This window comes from Urocitellus parryii, chromosome 8, assembly GCF_045843805.1.
Source record: "Urocitellus parryii isolate mUroPar1 chromosome 8, mUroPar1.hap1, whole genome shotgun sequence".
NCBI classification, from domain to species: Eukaryota; Metazoa; Chordata; class Mammalia; order Rodentia; family Sciuridae; genus Urocitellus; species Urocitellus parryii.
In genome coordinates, this window is record NC_135538.1 from 1,241,904 (window position 1) to 1,258,493 (window position 16,590).

At 53.0% G+C, this 16,590-nt stretch overlaps 1 protein-coding gene across 1 annotated transcript in view; it reads right to left on the reverse strand.

Moving 5' to 3' along the window:
* Smoc2 (SPARC related modular calcium binding 2) overlaps window positions 1-16,590 on the reverse strand; it is a 153,641-nt gene that overhangs the window by 70,436 nt on the left and 66,615 nt on the right. Inside the window, exons 3-4 of the mRNA XM_026414562.2 lie at window positions 6,925-7,031; window positions 5,905-6,004 (exon numbers count right to left, since the gene is read on the reverse strand). Coding sequence (XP_026270347.1) covers window positions 5,905-6,004; window positions 6,925-7,031 — 207 coding nt within the window. The remainder of the gene's footprint in view (window positions 1-5,904; window positions 6,005-6,924; window positions 7,032-16,590) is intronic.

Below are 16,590 nucleotides of genomic sequence, written 5' to 3' on the forward strand. Positions count from 1 at the left end.
CAGGTCCTTGCCAACAGCAGGCCTTTCACAGCATGCAGGTGGCCATCCCTACTGCTCACCTGTGTGGACACACTGTGGCCTGGGCAGCTATGTGGGGCCCTGGCCTCACCCATGCCCTCTGCAGGAGGGGCTGGGCCCATGGACGGCACCACGTGGAGACTTGTCAGGAGGCAAAACCTCTGTGTCAGGGCCAGGCCACTGTCGGGGCTTGTCAAGCAGGGGTCCTAAGGCACATTGAACTCCCTGCTGGAGCCAGGTCTAGCGGGTGCTCGTCACCATGCAACAACCAGTGACCCAGTTCTGTCCTCGTGTCTTCTGTTACAGGGGTCTCCCCCACGCAGGGGCGGCTCCTTCTCATCTTGCACCCAGCTTGGACTACGGCGGCGATTTGCCATTTCTGCAGATGCAGAAGCCAAACCCAGTCCAGCCAGTCTCCCAGTGAGCCTCTGGGGCCATGGTGGATGTGGAAAGCTGTGGGCTTCACAGGGCTGGCCTTCGCTCCAGGGGTCTCCCTTCTCTAGTGATTCTGGTGTGAAGTAGCCTGGCCTCCTGGCTAGAAGCGCACAGGGCAGAAGGAATGTTCTGCACCCACTAACCACAGGTGAGGCCCCTGATCGTCCCCAATCCAAGGACTTCCTTCTCTAAAGTCGTGAAAGGAGAAATTTCCCATGAATTTCCCCTTACACAAGTTGGGAGCCGTTAAGAGACAGCCCCTGCTTCCCCACCTGTCTTACACACACTGGGTTTAAGAGTAAAAGCTTCACATTCTTTAAGTTAGAAGAAGCCTCAGTGCAGCAGTCAGCCTGTAAGAGAGTCACACAATTTAGGGTCCTCAAAAGTGCCCCCACACCTAACTCCGTAGTTACACACAGGAAAGAAAACAAAAGATGCTTGTTAAAAAAAGAAACAAAAAGCAGCAGCAGCAGCATTAGTATCTGACCAGCTGTCCCTCTCCTCAGTCTATACCCAGAGGACTGAAAACAGCACACTACAGGGACACAGCCACATCATGTTTATAGCAGCACAATTTACAACAGCTAAACTGAGGAGCCAACCTGGATGCCCTTCAGTGGATGAATGGATAAAAAATGTGGCATATATACACAATGGAATTTTACTCAGCAATAAAAGAGAATAAAATCATGGCATTTGCAGGTAAATGGATGGCATTGAAGAAGATAATGCTAAGTGAAGTTAGCCAATCCCCCAAAAAACAAATGCCGAATGTGTTCTCTGATATAAGGAGGCTGACTCATAGGGGGGTAGGGAGAGGGAGCATGGGAGGAATATGAATTCTAGATAGGGCAGAGGGGTGGGAGGAGAAGGGAAGGGGCATGGGGTAATTAATGGTGGTGGAACGTGATGATCATTATCATCCAAAGTACAGGTATGAAGACACGAATTGGTGTGAATATACTATGTATACAACCAGAGATATGAAAAATTATGCTCTATATGTGCAATAAGAATTGTAATGCATTCTGCTGTCATATATAAATAAAAAATCAATTTAAAAACCGCCTATGCTTGTTTTCCTTTGCATAAAACCTCCAGAGAGACGGAGGCTGTTATGGTTTAGATGTGAGGAGTCCCCAGAAGCTCACTTGTGAAGCAAGCCAAGAATGCTCAGAGGTGAAATGATCGGGCCAGGAGAGCCTCACCCAATCCATGCTTCAGTCCACTTCATGGATTAACTGGGAGGTGATGATGGCAGGAGGGGTGTGGCTGGAGGAGGGTCCCGGGGGCGTCCCTCGGGGTCTATGCTTTGTCCCTGGTGTGCAGAGCTCTGCCTCCTCCAGAGCCCAGAGCTGCCCCGTCTGCAGGCCATGGACTGAACCTCTGAAACCAAGAGCCAATAGAGACTGCGCCTCCTCCCGCCATTCTCATCGAGTCTTCTGGTCCCAGCAATGCAGAGCTGAATAAAACACAGCCATGTTTCTTCAGATGAGCTACATTGACAGGGACCCTTCACTTCTAAAAAGCCCTCTATCTCTTAGAAAGTGTTATTAAATACTAGGAAGCGGAGGCTGAAGCCATCTGTGGACTGGTGTCATTAGGGATGATTCATGGAGTACTCTCTTAGATCCACGTGACATTCAAATCACAAATCAGACACCTAATCACACAGACTATGAAGTACAGTCAGAAGGCAGACAATCAAAAATGCGACTATTAGACATGGAAAAGTACTTCTTCCCAAAAGAAAAGAGACATTTTTCCTGAATGGAAAAATATTTTCTGTCAGTGGGAAGACCACAAGTGAGATGTGAAGACCAGGACAGAGGACAGAGGCCCGCTCGGAGGATCAGATGAGCCTAGAGGCTGCTCAGACACAGGGCCCGGGACATGCAAGGAGACCAGATCTCTCCACAGGTGGAACAGGGTCCTCTGACCCCCAGGCTGCAGAGCCCCTGTGCAGGGCGGCCACCATGCTTTGCTCGCTGCCTTACATCTACCCAGTGTCTTAAGAAATTCATATAAATTAAACACCTTCAAAACCACCCACAACTTCCACTGCAGAGTGGGCCAACCCTCTGTGGCTGCTCCAGCTCACAGCTACCTCATGGAGGACAAAATTGGCACGTCCCCGACCTCTGAGAACACGTGAGAGGAGTGCGAGGGATGTACACTTTCCTATAGAAGCACCTCTCAGGATTGCAAACCACAGGTAAAATCCAGATTCACAGGCTGCAAAGCGCTGAGTTTTCAGTGCATTTTCTACTTCTTGTTGGAGTTATTTGTTCGTGCTTTTCTTTATTAATATATATTAAAATTTTAGTAACTAACATTTTAAGGAAGAGAAGTGTTAGGCCCAGAGAAAAGGCCATTTTGAAGGATGATTTTGTTTTGTTTTTCTGTTTCATTGTTTATTTGGTTGTTTGATGGTTTTGCTATCAGGGATTGAACCAGTGGTACTTAACCACTGAGCCACTTCCCCAATTCTTTTAAAAATTATTATTAATATTATCATTTATTTTTTACTTTGATACAGGGTCTTCCTAAATTGCTTAGGGCCCCTCAATCCTCCTGCCTCAGCCTTCTGAGCTTCTGGGATTACAGCTGTGGCCACTGCGCCTGGCTGAGGAGATGATTTTTTTGAAAAGCAAGTTTTTAATCAAAGTAGTTACAATTTTCCATTTTAGTAATTTTTATAAAGATATACTTGAGAGAGATCAGAAACCAACTGCAGCTTCTTGCTGACTTCAACATTTGTGGATTAATTGTTCTGGATGTTTCTTCAATGTCCTCGGCTAGGTGGGGTCCTCGCTTAGTGCCAGAGACACATTAGTGAGAAACAGGACCCCAACCAGCTGCTTGTTAGCAGGACTGCTCAGCAATCACTGGGAACTCTGCTGCAGACGTGGCCTTCTGTGCATCAGACAGTGGCCAGTACCTTGGGCAAAGTAGGAAAATGTAGGACTCAGAGTTAAGTCAGCATCAACGACGTATTGAAATTACTCAGTCCCGGCCCGGATCCTGCGTCATCAACAGCTTGGGCTCCCTGACACCAAAGCAGACATGGTGGGACGAGCAATCAGGCTCTGCCTGAGTGGAGGTGGGCAGTGGGTAAGACCGCAGACCTCCTCCGCCCTGGGGGTGGGCAGTGCCAGTGCTTCAATACTTAAACCAAGTTACAAGGTTTGATGTTATGAATCCTGTTAGGGACAAATAATGGCTTTCTTTCCTCAGCTGTGAGAAGGGACCACTCACATCCCAAGCAGCTGTGGCAGGCTGGACAAGACCTCCAGCCAGCATCTGTGCCTGGCCCTTGGTGAGAGAACAGGGTGGGGTGGCACCCATGGTGGGCACCAGCTATGCTGTTCCACCCCTCTCCCATAACGAGAGCCCGTAGACCACTTCAAAGACATAACCCAGACGAAGCTCCATATGAAGAGTCTTTGGATACTGTGATATTAAAAATTCCTGCATGTCGATTCAGCTTTAATATTGTAAAGCACTTTGTTCTTGGGCCAGGAATAAGCTCTTGGCCAGGGTGCAGGGTTACAGAACAGAGATGAGATCAAAAACCTGAAGCGATTTCCCGATAGTAGAAAATAGGTTAGCTATAGGAATCCTCCCTTGGAGAAAAAGTCCTTTTGTGGTAGGCTTTGTTCCTGTCTCCTGCAGTGAGACTTCAAATCTTTGAGAAAAGAGAGGGAGAGAGTCCCCCAACTCCATGAAGCTCCCAAAGGAGCTGGTGCTGCACCTGCCCTCCCACCCAAGTTGGCAGAATGAAAGCCTGGAGCTCTAGGGCATAGAGGGATTTTCCGCTGCTCTCTGGAGTCGGGGAACAGGTTACTCATCCCAACCAGGAGTCACACCTCACAGGGGCAGCAGCCACAGAGCCACACCAGGCACCTGAAAAGGTGCGACTGCTTTTCAGGAGCTTGAGTTCCAGGAGAGTGCCCTGTGGATTGCACTTTCACTGTCTTTGCTTCCTACCGGGAGCATTTCCACACAGTAGATACCAGGCCTTTAGAGCAAAAGCACAGAACACTCTCTTTCCCAATCCACTTCTCAGATCAAACCATCAATGGGATCAGAACTTGCTGCAGCCGAGTGCTAGTGACAGCTGGCTGAGAAATGAGAGCCAGCAGGCTGTGGGCCGGCACTGCGGCACATTGTACGCCATTCAGCCAACTTTGCACACGGTTTTCTGGAAAGTTCTTCCATGCACTAGTTGATTTTTCAGACAACCTCCTGCCACCTCAGCCACAGATACTCCTCTGCTTGCCCTCCAGGAGGAAGGCTCCACCCAGAAAGCTGATGCAGGGGGAGGCGTGGGGCCGGAAAGGCTCACAGAGGCCGCCCCAGCACAGCCTCTTCTGTTCCTCCCCTGGCTTCCTCCAGGAGACCATGAAAGAAGGACTAGATGTCCATGTGAGCTCACTCAAACTTTGTCCAGCTCTTGTGAGGCCTTTGATAACAAAGCAGCTTTGGGAAATACCCGTAACTCAAGGACCTGTCACATGGGACCTGCCACGAGAGACCTGCCACGTGAGGTCCTGAGGTTCACGCTGCTGGATATGCAGCTGCATCGTTCCCCTGAAGCCATGCCATCGTGAGCTCCAGCCTGCACTCTGGGGGCTGGGACTCTTCCTAAGTCCCTGAGCATGAACAGAACTCCCAGCTAGAAAGTGCCTGTCCTTAGCTAGAAAAGAAGTCTAAAAGTGAACTCTAAGTGCAACTGTTTTAATGTTTTACATGAAAGTTGGGGGAAATGTTTGATACTTTATTTGATCATATGATGATAGTTCTACCTATTTTCATATGTAGAATGTAAGAATTTTGAAGGCTAGACATGAGATTTTTTTTCATGGAAACTTATAGATTTCCCCCAGCAAATTAACCAAACTTGGGCTATAGACCATTTTCAAGTAAAAATGATCTGAATCATTTGTAACCTTTTTGGTAAAATATTAATGGAAAAGAAAGCATTTCACAGATTATTATCCTGCCAATTTTCTTACATCAAGCCCTTTTATGAGTAATAAAATAACACAAATAAACCCTCTGGAAATTCACCGATGAAGAATGAGCCACTTTCTCTCTGAAAACCTATGTATACAAGACCAGAAGTTTTCACCTTCTTGGCCAAAGTAAGCACTGGGTCATTTCCTCTGGTGACTAAAGTCTCTGGTTATTGAGATTTCCCAGTCCCAGTCCCTCCCATGGCTCAGGCCAGGGAGGCCTTCCTGGGAGCGCTCTCCTCCGCCCTGAGTGTATGTACAAGCACCTCCGCTTTTCTTCCCTCCAACACGCTGTCGAGTAGCCTGAGCCCTCCTCACTATCACTAGGGTTCCACCAAACCGGCTTTCCTCTTGAATGACAAGCAAGCATAAAGAAGACAGCCAGGAGAAGAAGCAACTGATTTCCAAGAGCTGGAGGTTGGATCAGACCTACCCGGGCACCTGGGCGTCTTGTGGGCAACAGCGGTGCCGCTGATAGGCCTTCCATTGGGCGTGACGCACCAACAATACCCCGTGTAGCTGTGGCACTGGACCTGCAGACAAAGGACAGGTGGTGAGCAATCCTTGGACACAGGAGCAGAGCTTGCAGCTTGAGAGGCCAGCTCCACGTTAGTGGAGTCACTTCAGAGGCCTGGGATAGCCAGTGCCACTTAAGGTGACTCCCTGGTGGGTGGCAGGGTTTGCAGACCTTAGAGGGACGAGGGTGCTGGGCACCTTTGTTGTGAAGGACCTAACTGCCCTTTACTGTCCAGACGCAGCACAACCCTCACCCTGCAATGGGGAAACTGAGGCCTGGGCAGTCGGGAGGCTGTCGGCCGTGGAGCGCTGCGGGAGGGTGCTCCTCCAGGGAGCCTCCGTGGCCTCCAGGACCAGGCTCAGGCCCTGCTCAGACCAGCAGAGGCACCCTCACTCTCCATGCCCATCTCTCAGTGGTCAAACGACTGTGTAAGACACAGGGATCCCATGCTGTCACTTGAAGGTGACCTGGCCTCTCAACCGTCCCTTGGCTAAGGACATGACCATAGGTGAGCCTGGCTTGGTCAGCTTCTAGCCACAGGCCGCCAGCTGGGTTGTCTTGGAGCTCCCTCCTGGCTCTGACGCTGCGCATGCTCCCTGCGCTTCCCTGCGCTTCCCTGCGCATGCGCCCTGTCACCTGAAACCGAACCTGAACAACCCGGCCATTCCCATGGTCTAAGAGTCTGGCCGAAGCTCTGCCCACGCCAGGTTCTCAGGCAACAACGGGTGGACGTGGGCAGCAGAGCTGGACACTGCCCGATGGGGCACAGACATGTTCAGCCCCCCTCTGCGCACACAAGGCTCCTTGGGGAGAAACTTCTGCGGTGCGACTGGGAGGCCTCCCGGGGCACCCCTGCAGCTTCCTCCGCCAGCTGCCGGCCCTCCCGGCGCCCTCCGCCCTCACCGCCCGGGTGGCACGTCCCCGCAGGGTGGTCACCTGACTGTAGGTGCCGTCATCGTTGCACTCGGGGATGAACACCTGCTGGAACTCCTTCCGGGCTTGCTCCTGGGTGTACTTCCTTTCGGCCACACACCTGGAGACGTCTGCAGGGAAGGACAGACAGGGTTAGCACCGGCAGGAAGGCAGAGGGCAGGGAGCTGCGAGACGCAGACACGCACCGGGTTGGAGGGGCTTCCTGGTGAGAGGGATGCTCGCGCCTCACAGTCCTGCCTCCCGGCAAAGGCCACGCAGTGAGAAGAGGGTCGTTCTCCACACTGGATGAGAGGGACACTGAGGCTCAGTCAGCTTCCTGAGCACATCTGTGGGCAGCAAGTGGACCTTGCTTCCTGAAGATGACCCCAGTCACAGTCAGGTTCTCCTCAGGCCCAAGAAGACCCACCTGGGCCCTTGGGCAGTAGTGGAGGCTGGACACCTCCTGGGAACAGGGACTTTGACGCAGGTGGAGTACTGGGCCTGCCCAAGCTGAAAGCACCTTGCAGAAGAGCCACAGCCCATTCTTCCCAGGTCCCCAGGGTCCCAGGTGCACAGGAAGTTTCTGTCTCTTGCATCTTCACACAGGAATCCTAAAAACCCAGCAGGAAAGGGCCAGGCTCTGCCCCAAACCCAGCAGTGTGCTAGTGCACTTGACGGCGGAAGGCAAGGTGCTGCAGGTGCTGTTGAGGCTGGAATACCCAGGGACAGGACGGACTCAGGAAACCTCCAGGCTCCAGGGGAAGCAGCAGGTGCTACTCCCCTGTAGAGAACTGCAGAGACCGCGAAGATGGGCAGGTCAGCAGCAAGATGCACACACTCCAGACCAGCTACTTCTCCCCACAGCTTGCCCTCAGAATGGTTCCATCCCAGGGACCACAACCCTGGCGAGGAGTTCAGATGCCAGCAGGCAGATGGAAGGCCTGGCCTCCAAGCAGCCACGCTGACCTCTCCACACCCTGGGAGGTGAGGGAGCCCAGGGTACTGGCAGGAAACTGTGAGGACAACGGCATGCTGTTCAGCACCAGGCTCCACACCCAGGGCCACTACCACAAGCAAGCACGTGCCTGGCTTCTTGCGCCTACAGCTGGACACAGCACCTTTGGAGTTCAGCCCTGGGAGGAATGGCTTCCCCATGTTTGCAACTGTTTGGGGCTGAGACAGAAGCAGCCAGGTGTCTGAACAATGCCTTTTCACGCAGTCTCCACTCCCCACCTTCACAGGCTCCTCCCCTTGACACTGGTGAATAGACACTGGCAAGGACACAGTGCCACCGGCACACCAGTGGGGGTCCTGCAGGTCTGTGGCAGCTCTGAGTTCTACCAGGTCTCTGCATCTCTTATCTTGGGCTCTCTGTACCACTGGGGCTGCACCCAGAGCTACAGCCTGCCTGTCCAAAGACCTCCGCTCCACCCGGCCTCTGCTTCCCATCTGTCCTGCATACTGGCCTGGTGGTCATCTCTGCAACACGAGGTTCTAATGCAGTCTGTTGGCTGAGGAAAACTCACAGCAGTGCTGGGCTTGCCTCCTTGTTCAGTGAGCCTGTGGCTGTCTAAGAGGAAAAGCAACCTGGGCTCTGGCTCACAGGTCTCTAGCAGGGGACCCATTTCCAAATATTTGAACTCTCTTGGAATATGTCAAGAAAACGTCACTTTTCCGCACAACTTGAGGCCTCTAGGTTTTATACTTGCCATTGGTTAGATAGTTCTCACACCTGTAGCCCTGGAGATTATTAGATATTAAATTCTAAGATTGCATCTACAATACTGTGGACCATCAGTCACCGCAGACAGTGACAATAGCAGCATGAAATCACAGGGTCTGCGTTATAGTGCCTCCAAGTAAGTCTGCAGTCACCTCGTGAAGTGACGGAAAGCAAGCTCCCCATGCCACTCAGGCCACCCGTCAGTCACCCTCATCCTGGAGGTCTGCTCGGGCACAGTCCTCACTCCTGGTGAGCATGAGCAGCAGCCATACAGACCTGCCTACAGATATGCCCAACCACAAGGGGCACAGCTATGGAAAAGTCATGGCTCCCTCTTGCTCCTAAACGTCACTTGGTACTGCTGTGTGCATCCCGTACTCCTCAAACCAAAGATACCAAGACACACCCCACCCCTCCTGTCCAAGCTGCCAGTTTTGCAGTCACTCTGCAGAGAGTGGAACTGAATAATGACATAAGTGTACGGTGCTCACTCACAGGCCGTACACTTATATCACTAGGTTTTTACTCTTTGTACTTCTTGTGATTAAATTATAGGTCATTGAGATTTTACTCTGGACACTATTTCTAACTATTTGATTATTAAATACTCAAAATACATGCAAAATTATTTTTTATCATGGTCCAACTAACTACATGTGACATAAATTTGCCACCTTGGCCATTTAAGGGGTACATTTCCCTGGCACTTGGCACATTCTCTGTATAGTGCAAACAGAGTATCGCTGCAGTGAGCATGTTGCCTAGCAACAGGACACCCGTGTCACCCTGAAAGTAAAGTGTGCACCTGAGGCAGTCCCTCAGCCCTGCCCAAGCCCAGAGCAGCTAATACACTCTCTCTGTGGACTTATTGTTCTGGATCATACAATATATGGACTTTGCATCTGTTCCTTCACATATTACAACATTTTCAACATTTGTCCGCGCTACAGCAGGACCAGATGTTCACTGCTTTTCAGAACTCAGAAATGTCCCCTTGCATGGACAGGCCATGCTTTGTTGATCATCTGTCTATGGACACAGGTGTGTCCACTGTTTGGCTGTTGTGGATGGTGCTTCAACGAACATCCAGACACGTTTCTCTTTATTTAATTCCTGCCTTCAAGTCTTGGGGCGCGTGCCTAGCAGCAGACTCGCGGGTGCCACTGTCCATTCTGCTTCAAGTAGACCAAACAAAAACTCTGTGATTCAAAGTTGGTCACATGTTTTTAGAAACATTTTGCCATTTCCAGAAACAGCTAGGACTTCATAAGCCGAGAGTCCCTCACTGCTCAGCAGACGTCACCGACAGGATTGTAGCAGCCTGTAGGTGGACATTTTTTTTAACACCAATGGGTTTTACGAGCAGTTGATTCTGCCGGTGGCTGCTTTTCCCTCAGTTGCAGAGGGGAGTGAATGGCAAGGAGGTGGCGGGACAGTTCCCAGTGAGTGCACATTGGCCATGGAAAGCACAGTGTGCTGTCCGCTGTGGGGGAAATGAGTGGTGCTTCATGGTGCTCATTCTGATGATGGCTTTCTTTCAAGCAGGAAGCAAATAATTTCCTTCTTTGCTAAAATCACTCAAAACAAGATTAAGCAGTAATCGGAAGAGATGGTTGTGCCGAATGTTCCCTGCAGAGGGACTTTGGAGAGCAGCAATTAAAAGGATTAGTCAAGGATGGCCGAGGAAGCTGGCCAAGGCTAGACAGGCCTGGAGACAGCCCCAGGCCTAGGAGCTGCCTCGGGCTCCTGGCCACCGCCGCAGGCTCAGGCCGGGTCTCCCTCCCTCTCCCCCTCCCCCCCCCCCCCCCCCCCGGCCCTCTGAGATGCAGGGCAGCACCATGGCAGTGCCCCTGGCCTCAGAACAGGCAGAACCTTCGGTGAACAGGTGAAAGTTTTGTTGTCCATCACGTGACAGGGAAGCAAGGCTCCTCTGGGCATGGACAAGCTTAACTGTACACCACTGCGTGCTCACAGCTAGGGGGTGGCCACAGGGACTCCTGGGGTCAAGAGCAGTCCTGTTTTCCATGGCCCAGGCTGAGCTCGGCACAGACTGGGCTGGCATCTCACATGGGTGGAACGAGCGAGGGCAGCTGGTAATGCACCCTGCACTCCCCTGTGGTGGCCACAGACAGGACTGCCTCGGAGCAGAGGCCTCTCTTCACTGCACCAAGAGAAGGCAGATGCCGAGTTCCAGAGTTGTAACGTTGTACCCGTGTGTGGTTTTGAAGACCAGACTGGGAAAGCAGTCAGCAGGATGCCAGGCAGGGCCTCCACCAGGGCCAGCGAATGCACCAGGCAGTGTCTCCCAACAGCTGCCAGCCCTTGTACAGCTCTGTGACAACAAAGAACACGGGACCCCAGAGCCGGGGACAGGGGCTCAATCCTCATTTACATTCAGAGGCAGAACAAAATACAACAAACCCCCCAGAGCCTAACTGGGGGTGCCCAACGGCAGAGGAAAAGTTGGAGCCGCTTCCCCATGCGTGAGGTTTCAGACAGGTGCCATCTCTGCAAGGAGCTGTGGCTGCCACGTGTCCCCACGAGGATGACAGTGCTCTCGACACCCCAAAACAGGTCAGTGTGTGAGCATCAACAGGCCCCACGGGAAGTGCAGCTGTCACCACTGGCCATAAGAGCTGAGGTCGTGCTGCCCTGAGGCCACAGCCCCCGAAGAGAGCAGAGGAGGGCCCAGAGGAAGGACCCTGTGCTTCCCGCCACCATCGCTCGAGGAGGACCCCTGCTGCTGCTCTCCCAGGGCTACACAGCACGATTCCCAGCCGCTCTCCTGGCACCAGGGCCGGAGAGGGCAGCGTGTCTGGAAGAGAATCACCTATCACACCAGGACCCCTGTCCACCTGCACACCGCACCCACTCACTCCCAACATGTCAGCCACCCAAACACGCTCACACTCACTTTTGCTCTCACACTTACATGCACACTGAGGCACAGCCATACCAGTACATGTACACACATGTGCTCACACTCACACACAGGGTTACTCTCACACCAGTACACACACACATTCACACATAGACACACATTCACACAAAGGCACACACGCGCGCGCACACTCACACAAAGCACACTCACACTCATTCACACCAGCATTCACACGTACTCACATTCACATTTGCACACTCACATACACACATTCACTCATATTCGAATACACTCACACTTACATACACTCATTCACACCAGCACTCACACAGACACACTCACACACTCACACACATGCACACTCACAAGCACTCACACGAATGCTGCTCACATGCACACACCACATGCCAGTCTCTCTGGAGACAGCTCTAGGGCCATGCCTGGCGCACAGCCCTCAGGAGACACTGCAGTGCCCTTGGTGACACAGCGTGCCCTACTTCAGCTCCTGACCTGTCCCTCTGATCTCTGGCTTGAGGCTTGATGGAGACACCTGCAGGACAACGGAGTCTTCAGACAGGAGGGATCCTGAGAATTTGCAGGAGCTGGCTCCTGGTTTCGGAGGCAGAGACGGGTCAGACCCACGCACCCAGCCCAGCTCAGGGAGGCAGTACTGTGGGCCGTGATGCTGGGTCTTCGAGGAAGACCACCTGGCTCTGGGCCCTGCAGCCAAACCTCTCCCTGTGATGACAATGAGCATGTGACAGTGCAGACTCACAGGTGTCACTCTGGCATCCACACAGGCAAAAGGCAGAAGCTCACAACCTCATCTTCAGGGTGACTGGACAATGTCCACTCCTTCCCTGACGGGGAGGGGCCTGTCCCGGCCTCCCGTGCCCAGCACCAGTGCCGCACACCCTGGAAGTGCCGCAGGCACTGGGTGCTCAGGGCCCAGGCTGAGGTAGGAGGCGGCAGCGAGGACAGTGGTGAGCAGCAGGAAGGACCTGGAGGCCCTCCACACGCCCCCTTCCCTGAGCTCGGGCCTGGGACACTCCCGGGAGCCACTCTGTGGGCATCTGTTGCTAGGCAGTTTCCAGAAGTCTCAGAACAGTCCTGAGGCCTCCTGGCACAAGACCCCCACCCTGTTTTTTTTTTTTTCTTTTTTGCCTTTTTAATTCAATGCCAGAAATTTCATTAAGAAGAAAGTTCCACTGGTCTCAGATCAAAAGAAAAATAGTAATGTGTTTGCTGAGTTCTGAAGAAACAAGTTCCACAAATTTCTATGAAAATGTGAGAAAAATCCATCCTGTAACCCACTGCAACTCTAGTCTGGGTCGCTGGTTAGATCATGATATGAGACGCAGAAACACGAACCCCATCACATCAAATGGGGACTCAAGTATTTTAATTGTTGCTTCCAAACTAGGACATCTAAACGAGAAAAGTCTGCAGAACTGTCACCCACCAAAAATGTGAAAGTGCCCTCAAAATACTGACATCAGCAGCAGCTTCGGGCTTTCTGGGGGCACCAGCAGCAGCTCTGTCAAAGGCAGGGCGCTACTCCTACTGCCTCAGGGAGGCGGGGGACAGGAAGCTCCACCTCCAGGGAGGGAGGCTCAACTGGTCTTGTACAATGTGCAGCGTCTAAGCTCTGAGAGGAGGGGGCCAAGACCCTGCCTGGCCTCGAGGCCCAGGGCTCAGGGTCCCCTCCCACAGCCGGGCAGTGCAGGTCCATCAGTGCTGGCCTCCAAGAGCTTGTGGGAAGGGCTGGGCAGTGCAGAGCAGCCTGAGGGAAGGAATCCCCCACACTAAGGTCCTGCTCCCTGAGACCGAGGCCCCACAAGGGACCCACCCTGACACCAAGCCCTGTCCAGGGCAGCCCCAGCATGGAGCTGGCTGTCTTTCGGGTGTGATGCGCAGCTGGCCCTCTCTTTAAGCAAGTCCTGCCTGGCTACCAGGTGGCTGCTGCACCTAGGTAGCAGGTCTGGGGATCTGCAGCTGCCTGGCGCTGTCCTCATCACATCCCTTTTGCTGATGAGCCTGCTGGGGGGTACCTCTGATTTGCTTGTCCATTTCCATCACCGTTTTGGGTCACAAGTTTATAGCATTGAATTTCTTCCATGAAGTGAATGAAAATGGCAACAGAGGCAGCTATCCAGGAGGCCAACACCAGGCTGCGAGGGACACCCACATCGAAAATCCCCCGACAGAAAGAGTGACTCCACCCTTCAGGGTATTGCAAACCAAGGGCCAGAGGCACCACCCAGGAAACCAGGCCCTGGGGAGCTAGAGTCCACCCTTCCTCTTGAGGAAGATTCTGGCCTCTATCAGAGGCCCTCAGACTCCCGTCCTGAGAGGCCACAGCCAGCACCAGCTGCCCTGATGGCCTCCACACAGCCCTTCAGCAGGACGTCTGCCTGGGGTTCTCTCCAGGAACGTGGCCAAGGGGAACACACCCAGCCGTTCTGACAGGTGGCGAGGCCCCGCCACGCCCTCAGCACCGGTTCTCACAAGCCACGGCTTCCAGGAGCGTCTCTACAGGGCGGTCTCTGGTCTTGACGTGCACCTTAAATCGACACCTTCTGCAGCACAGGGTGGAGGGGAGGGCAGCCACGGCACAGAATCACACCTGAGTCTTCATCACAGGTTGGGCCCACAGGACTCAAACACGAGGGGGACAGGAGAGTGCCCTGTGTGGATGGACGCACCTCACCCTGCTGATTTCCACACCCAGGGCCACGTTGCTCCTGAGGGGAAGCACCTAAACCCAAGGACAATCATGCAGGACCACAGTCCTCCTCAGTAAGGGCGTGAGATCTCTCAGAGGGAAGGGGTCTGTGGTTGGAGAAGCAGAAGGTGGAGTGAAGCCCATTATTGGTGGGCGTGTGTCCTGGGGTTTGAAAAACACTCCTTAAATGAACATTCTCTTTCTAAATAAACAGGCAGCCTTAATCTTTGTCAGTGGAGAAATAAGCAGTTTTCCTGCACCCATCAGCTGTGGGAAGCCAGGCGGGTCAAGGTTCTGGAGGTCCAGTGTTGACAGCCCCAGAAACGCAGGTACCACTGGGCATTAAATAGCCAAGCAGCCCTCAGCACACCCACACAGGCCCTGTGCCTGTCCCTGAGGCGTGCACAGTGTCCTGCCACCTTGAGCCCAGCACCCCACCTCCAGAGACGGTCTGGGGACAGGTTGGGTGGTGTGAACATCTGGGATCCAACAAAAAGTACCACTGAAGACCAGGGTGAGCTCCTCGGAGGAGGCCAGTTAGCTCCCGGTCTCTAAGATGTTGCGTGAAAGTCTGATCCTTAGAGGGCCCTCTCCCCAGGGACCACAGAGGCCAAACAGAGGGAGAGAAAAAGACTCCTGGGGTTTCCTGCTGGAGAGCCACGCTGCATCTCTGCAGGGGCTGGTCCTTAGGCAGAAGATGAGCTGGTGGGTTTGTTCCTACCAAGGGCCTCTCAGAACCTGCTGAAGGAGCCCAGGTTGAGCCAACAACATGATGTTAGACCCAGAGAGCTGGGCTGCCCGCAGAGCCCCCTCCTCAGTGTGCAGGAGACACACGCGTGGCTCTTCATCCGCGATGCCACCAAAGAGATGGAAAACAGAGTGCCGAAATCTCAATGCCCACCAAGAAGAATGTCACGAGGACAGGATGCTGATAGGGAATCTGGAACTTCACGTAAATGGCACTTAAGAAGTTATGTTCTGTCATTTCTGTGGGTCAGAATGGATGCTTAGGGAGAAAAAGTGATTTGTCATTTGCCAAAAGTCATTTATCTTATATGGTATGACCCACTTCCCCCACCACCACCAAGGAAGTCAGAGCATGGAATGCAACTTCTAAAATCAAATTTCCAATTATCTTGTTGTAGATAGCCATGTGTAATTGGATAGAATAATTTCAATGCTTTAATTTGTATTATGTTCATCTTTATTTTTATAGATATTTTCTAAAGAAAGTATTTCCTAACTGTATTTCAACATTTTAAAACTATTTTCCCGGCTAAAATTTTAATTTGAGAACAGTATTTGCTTTGTACGATAAAAATGATAGTTCTTTCCCTTCAACACGTTCTCCAGGGGCAGCTTTTGTCTATCTGGGCTGCAGTTTGAAGAACATGCCCTGCCCGGGCACCGTTTCTCTGTACAGAGGTGGTTTGCAAAGCCAGCCGACCTCTGCCTTCAGCCCCCAGCTCTGTCCAACCCTTTAGAGCTACCTCAGGACTAGGAGGTGGTTGTCAACAAGAGTCACCTGCTTCAGACAGGTGTGGACCCCGGTGCCTGGCTCCCTAGGGCACATTGAGCTCTGGAGTCCTCCCATGGACTGAGGGGCGGGCCACCTCCAGCAGCCCCAGGCATTCAGATATGGCCAGTTCCCAGGTGTTCGGGTATGGCCAGTCTCCAGGTGTTCAGGTGTGGCCAGTCCCCGGATGTTCAGGAATGGTCAGTCCCCAGGTGCTCAGGTATAGCCAGTCCCCAGGTGTTCAGGTGTGGCCAGTCCCCAGGTGTTCAGGTGTGGCCAGTCCCCAGGTGCTCAGGTATGGCCAGTCCCCAGGTGTTCAGGTATGGTCAGTCCCCAGGTGTTCAGGTATGGCCAGTCCCCAGGTGTTCAGGTATGGCCAGTCCCCAGGTGTTCAGGTATGACCAGTCCCCAGGTGTTCAGGTATGGCCAGTCCCCAGGTGTTCAGGTATGGCCAGTCCCCAGGTGTTCAGGTATGGTCAGTCCCCAGGTGTTCAGGTATGGTCAGTCCCCAGGTGCTCAGGTATGGCCAGTCCCCAGGTGTTCAGGTATGGCCAGTCCCCAGGTGCTCAGGTATGGCCAGTCCCCAGGTGCTCAGGTATGGCCAGTCTCCAGGTGCTCAGGTATGGCCAGTCCCCAGGTGTTCAGGTATGGCCAGTCCCCAGGTGTTCAGGTATGGCCAGTCCCCAGGTGTTCAGGTATGGCCAGTCCCCAGGTGTTCAGGTATGGCCAGTCCCCAGGTGCTCAGGTATGGCCAGTCCCCAGGTGCTCAGGTATGGTCAGTTCCCAGGTGCTCAGGTATAGCCAGTCTCCAGGTATTCAGGTATGGTCAGCCCCCAGGTGTTCAG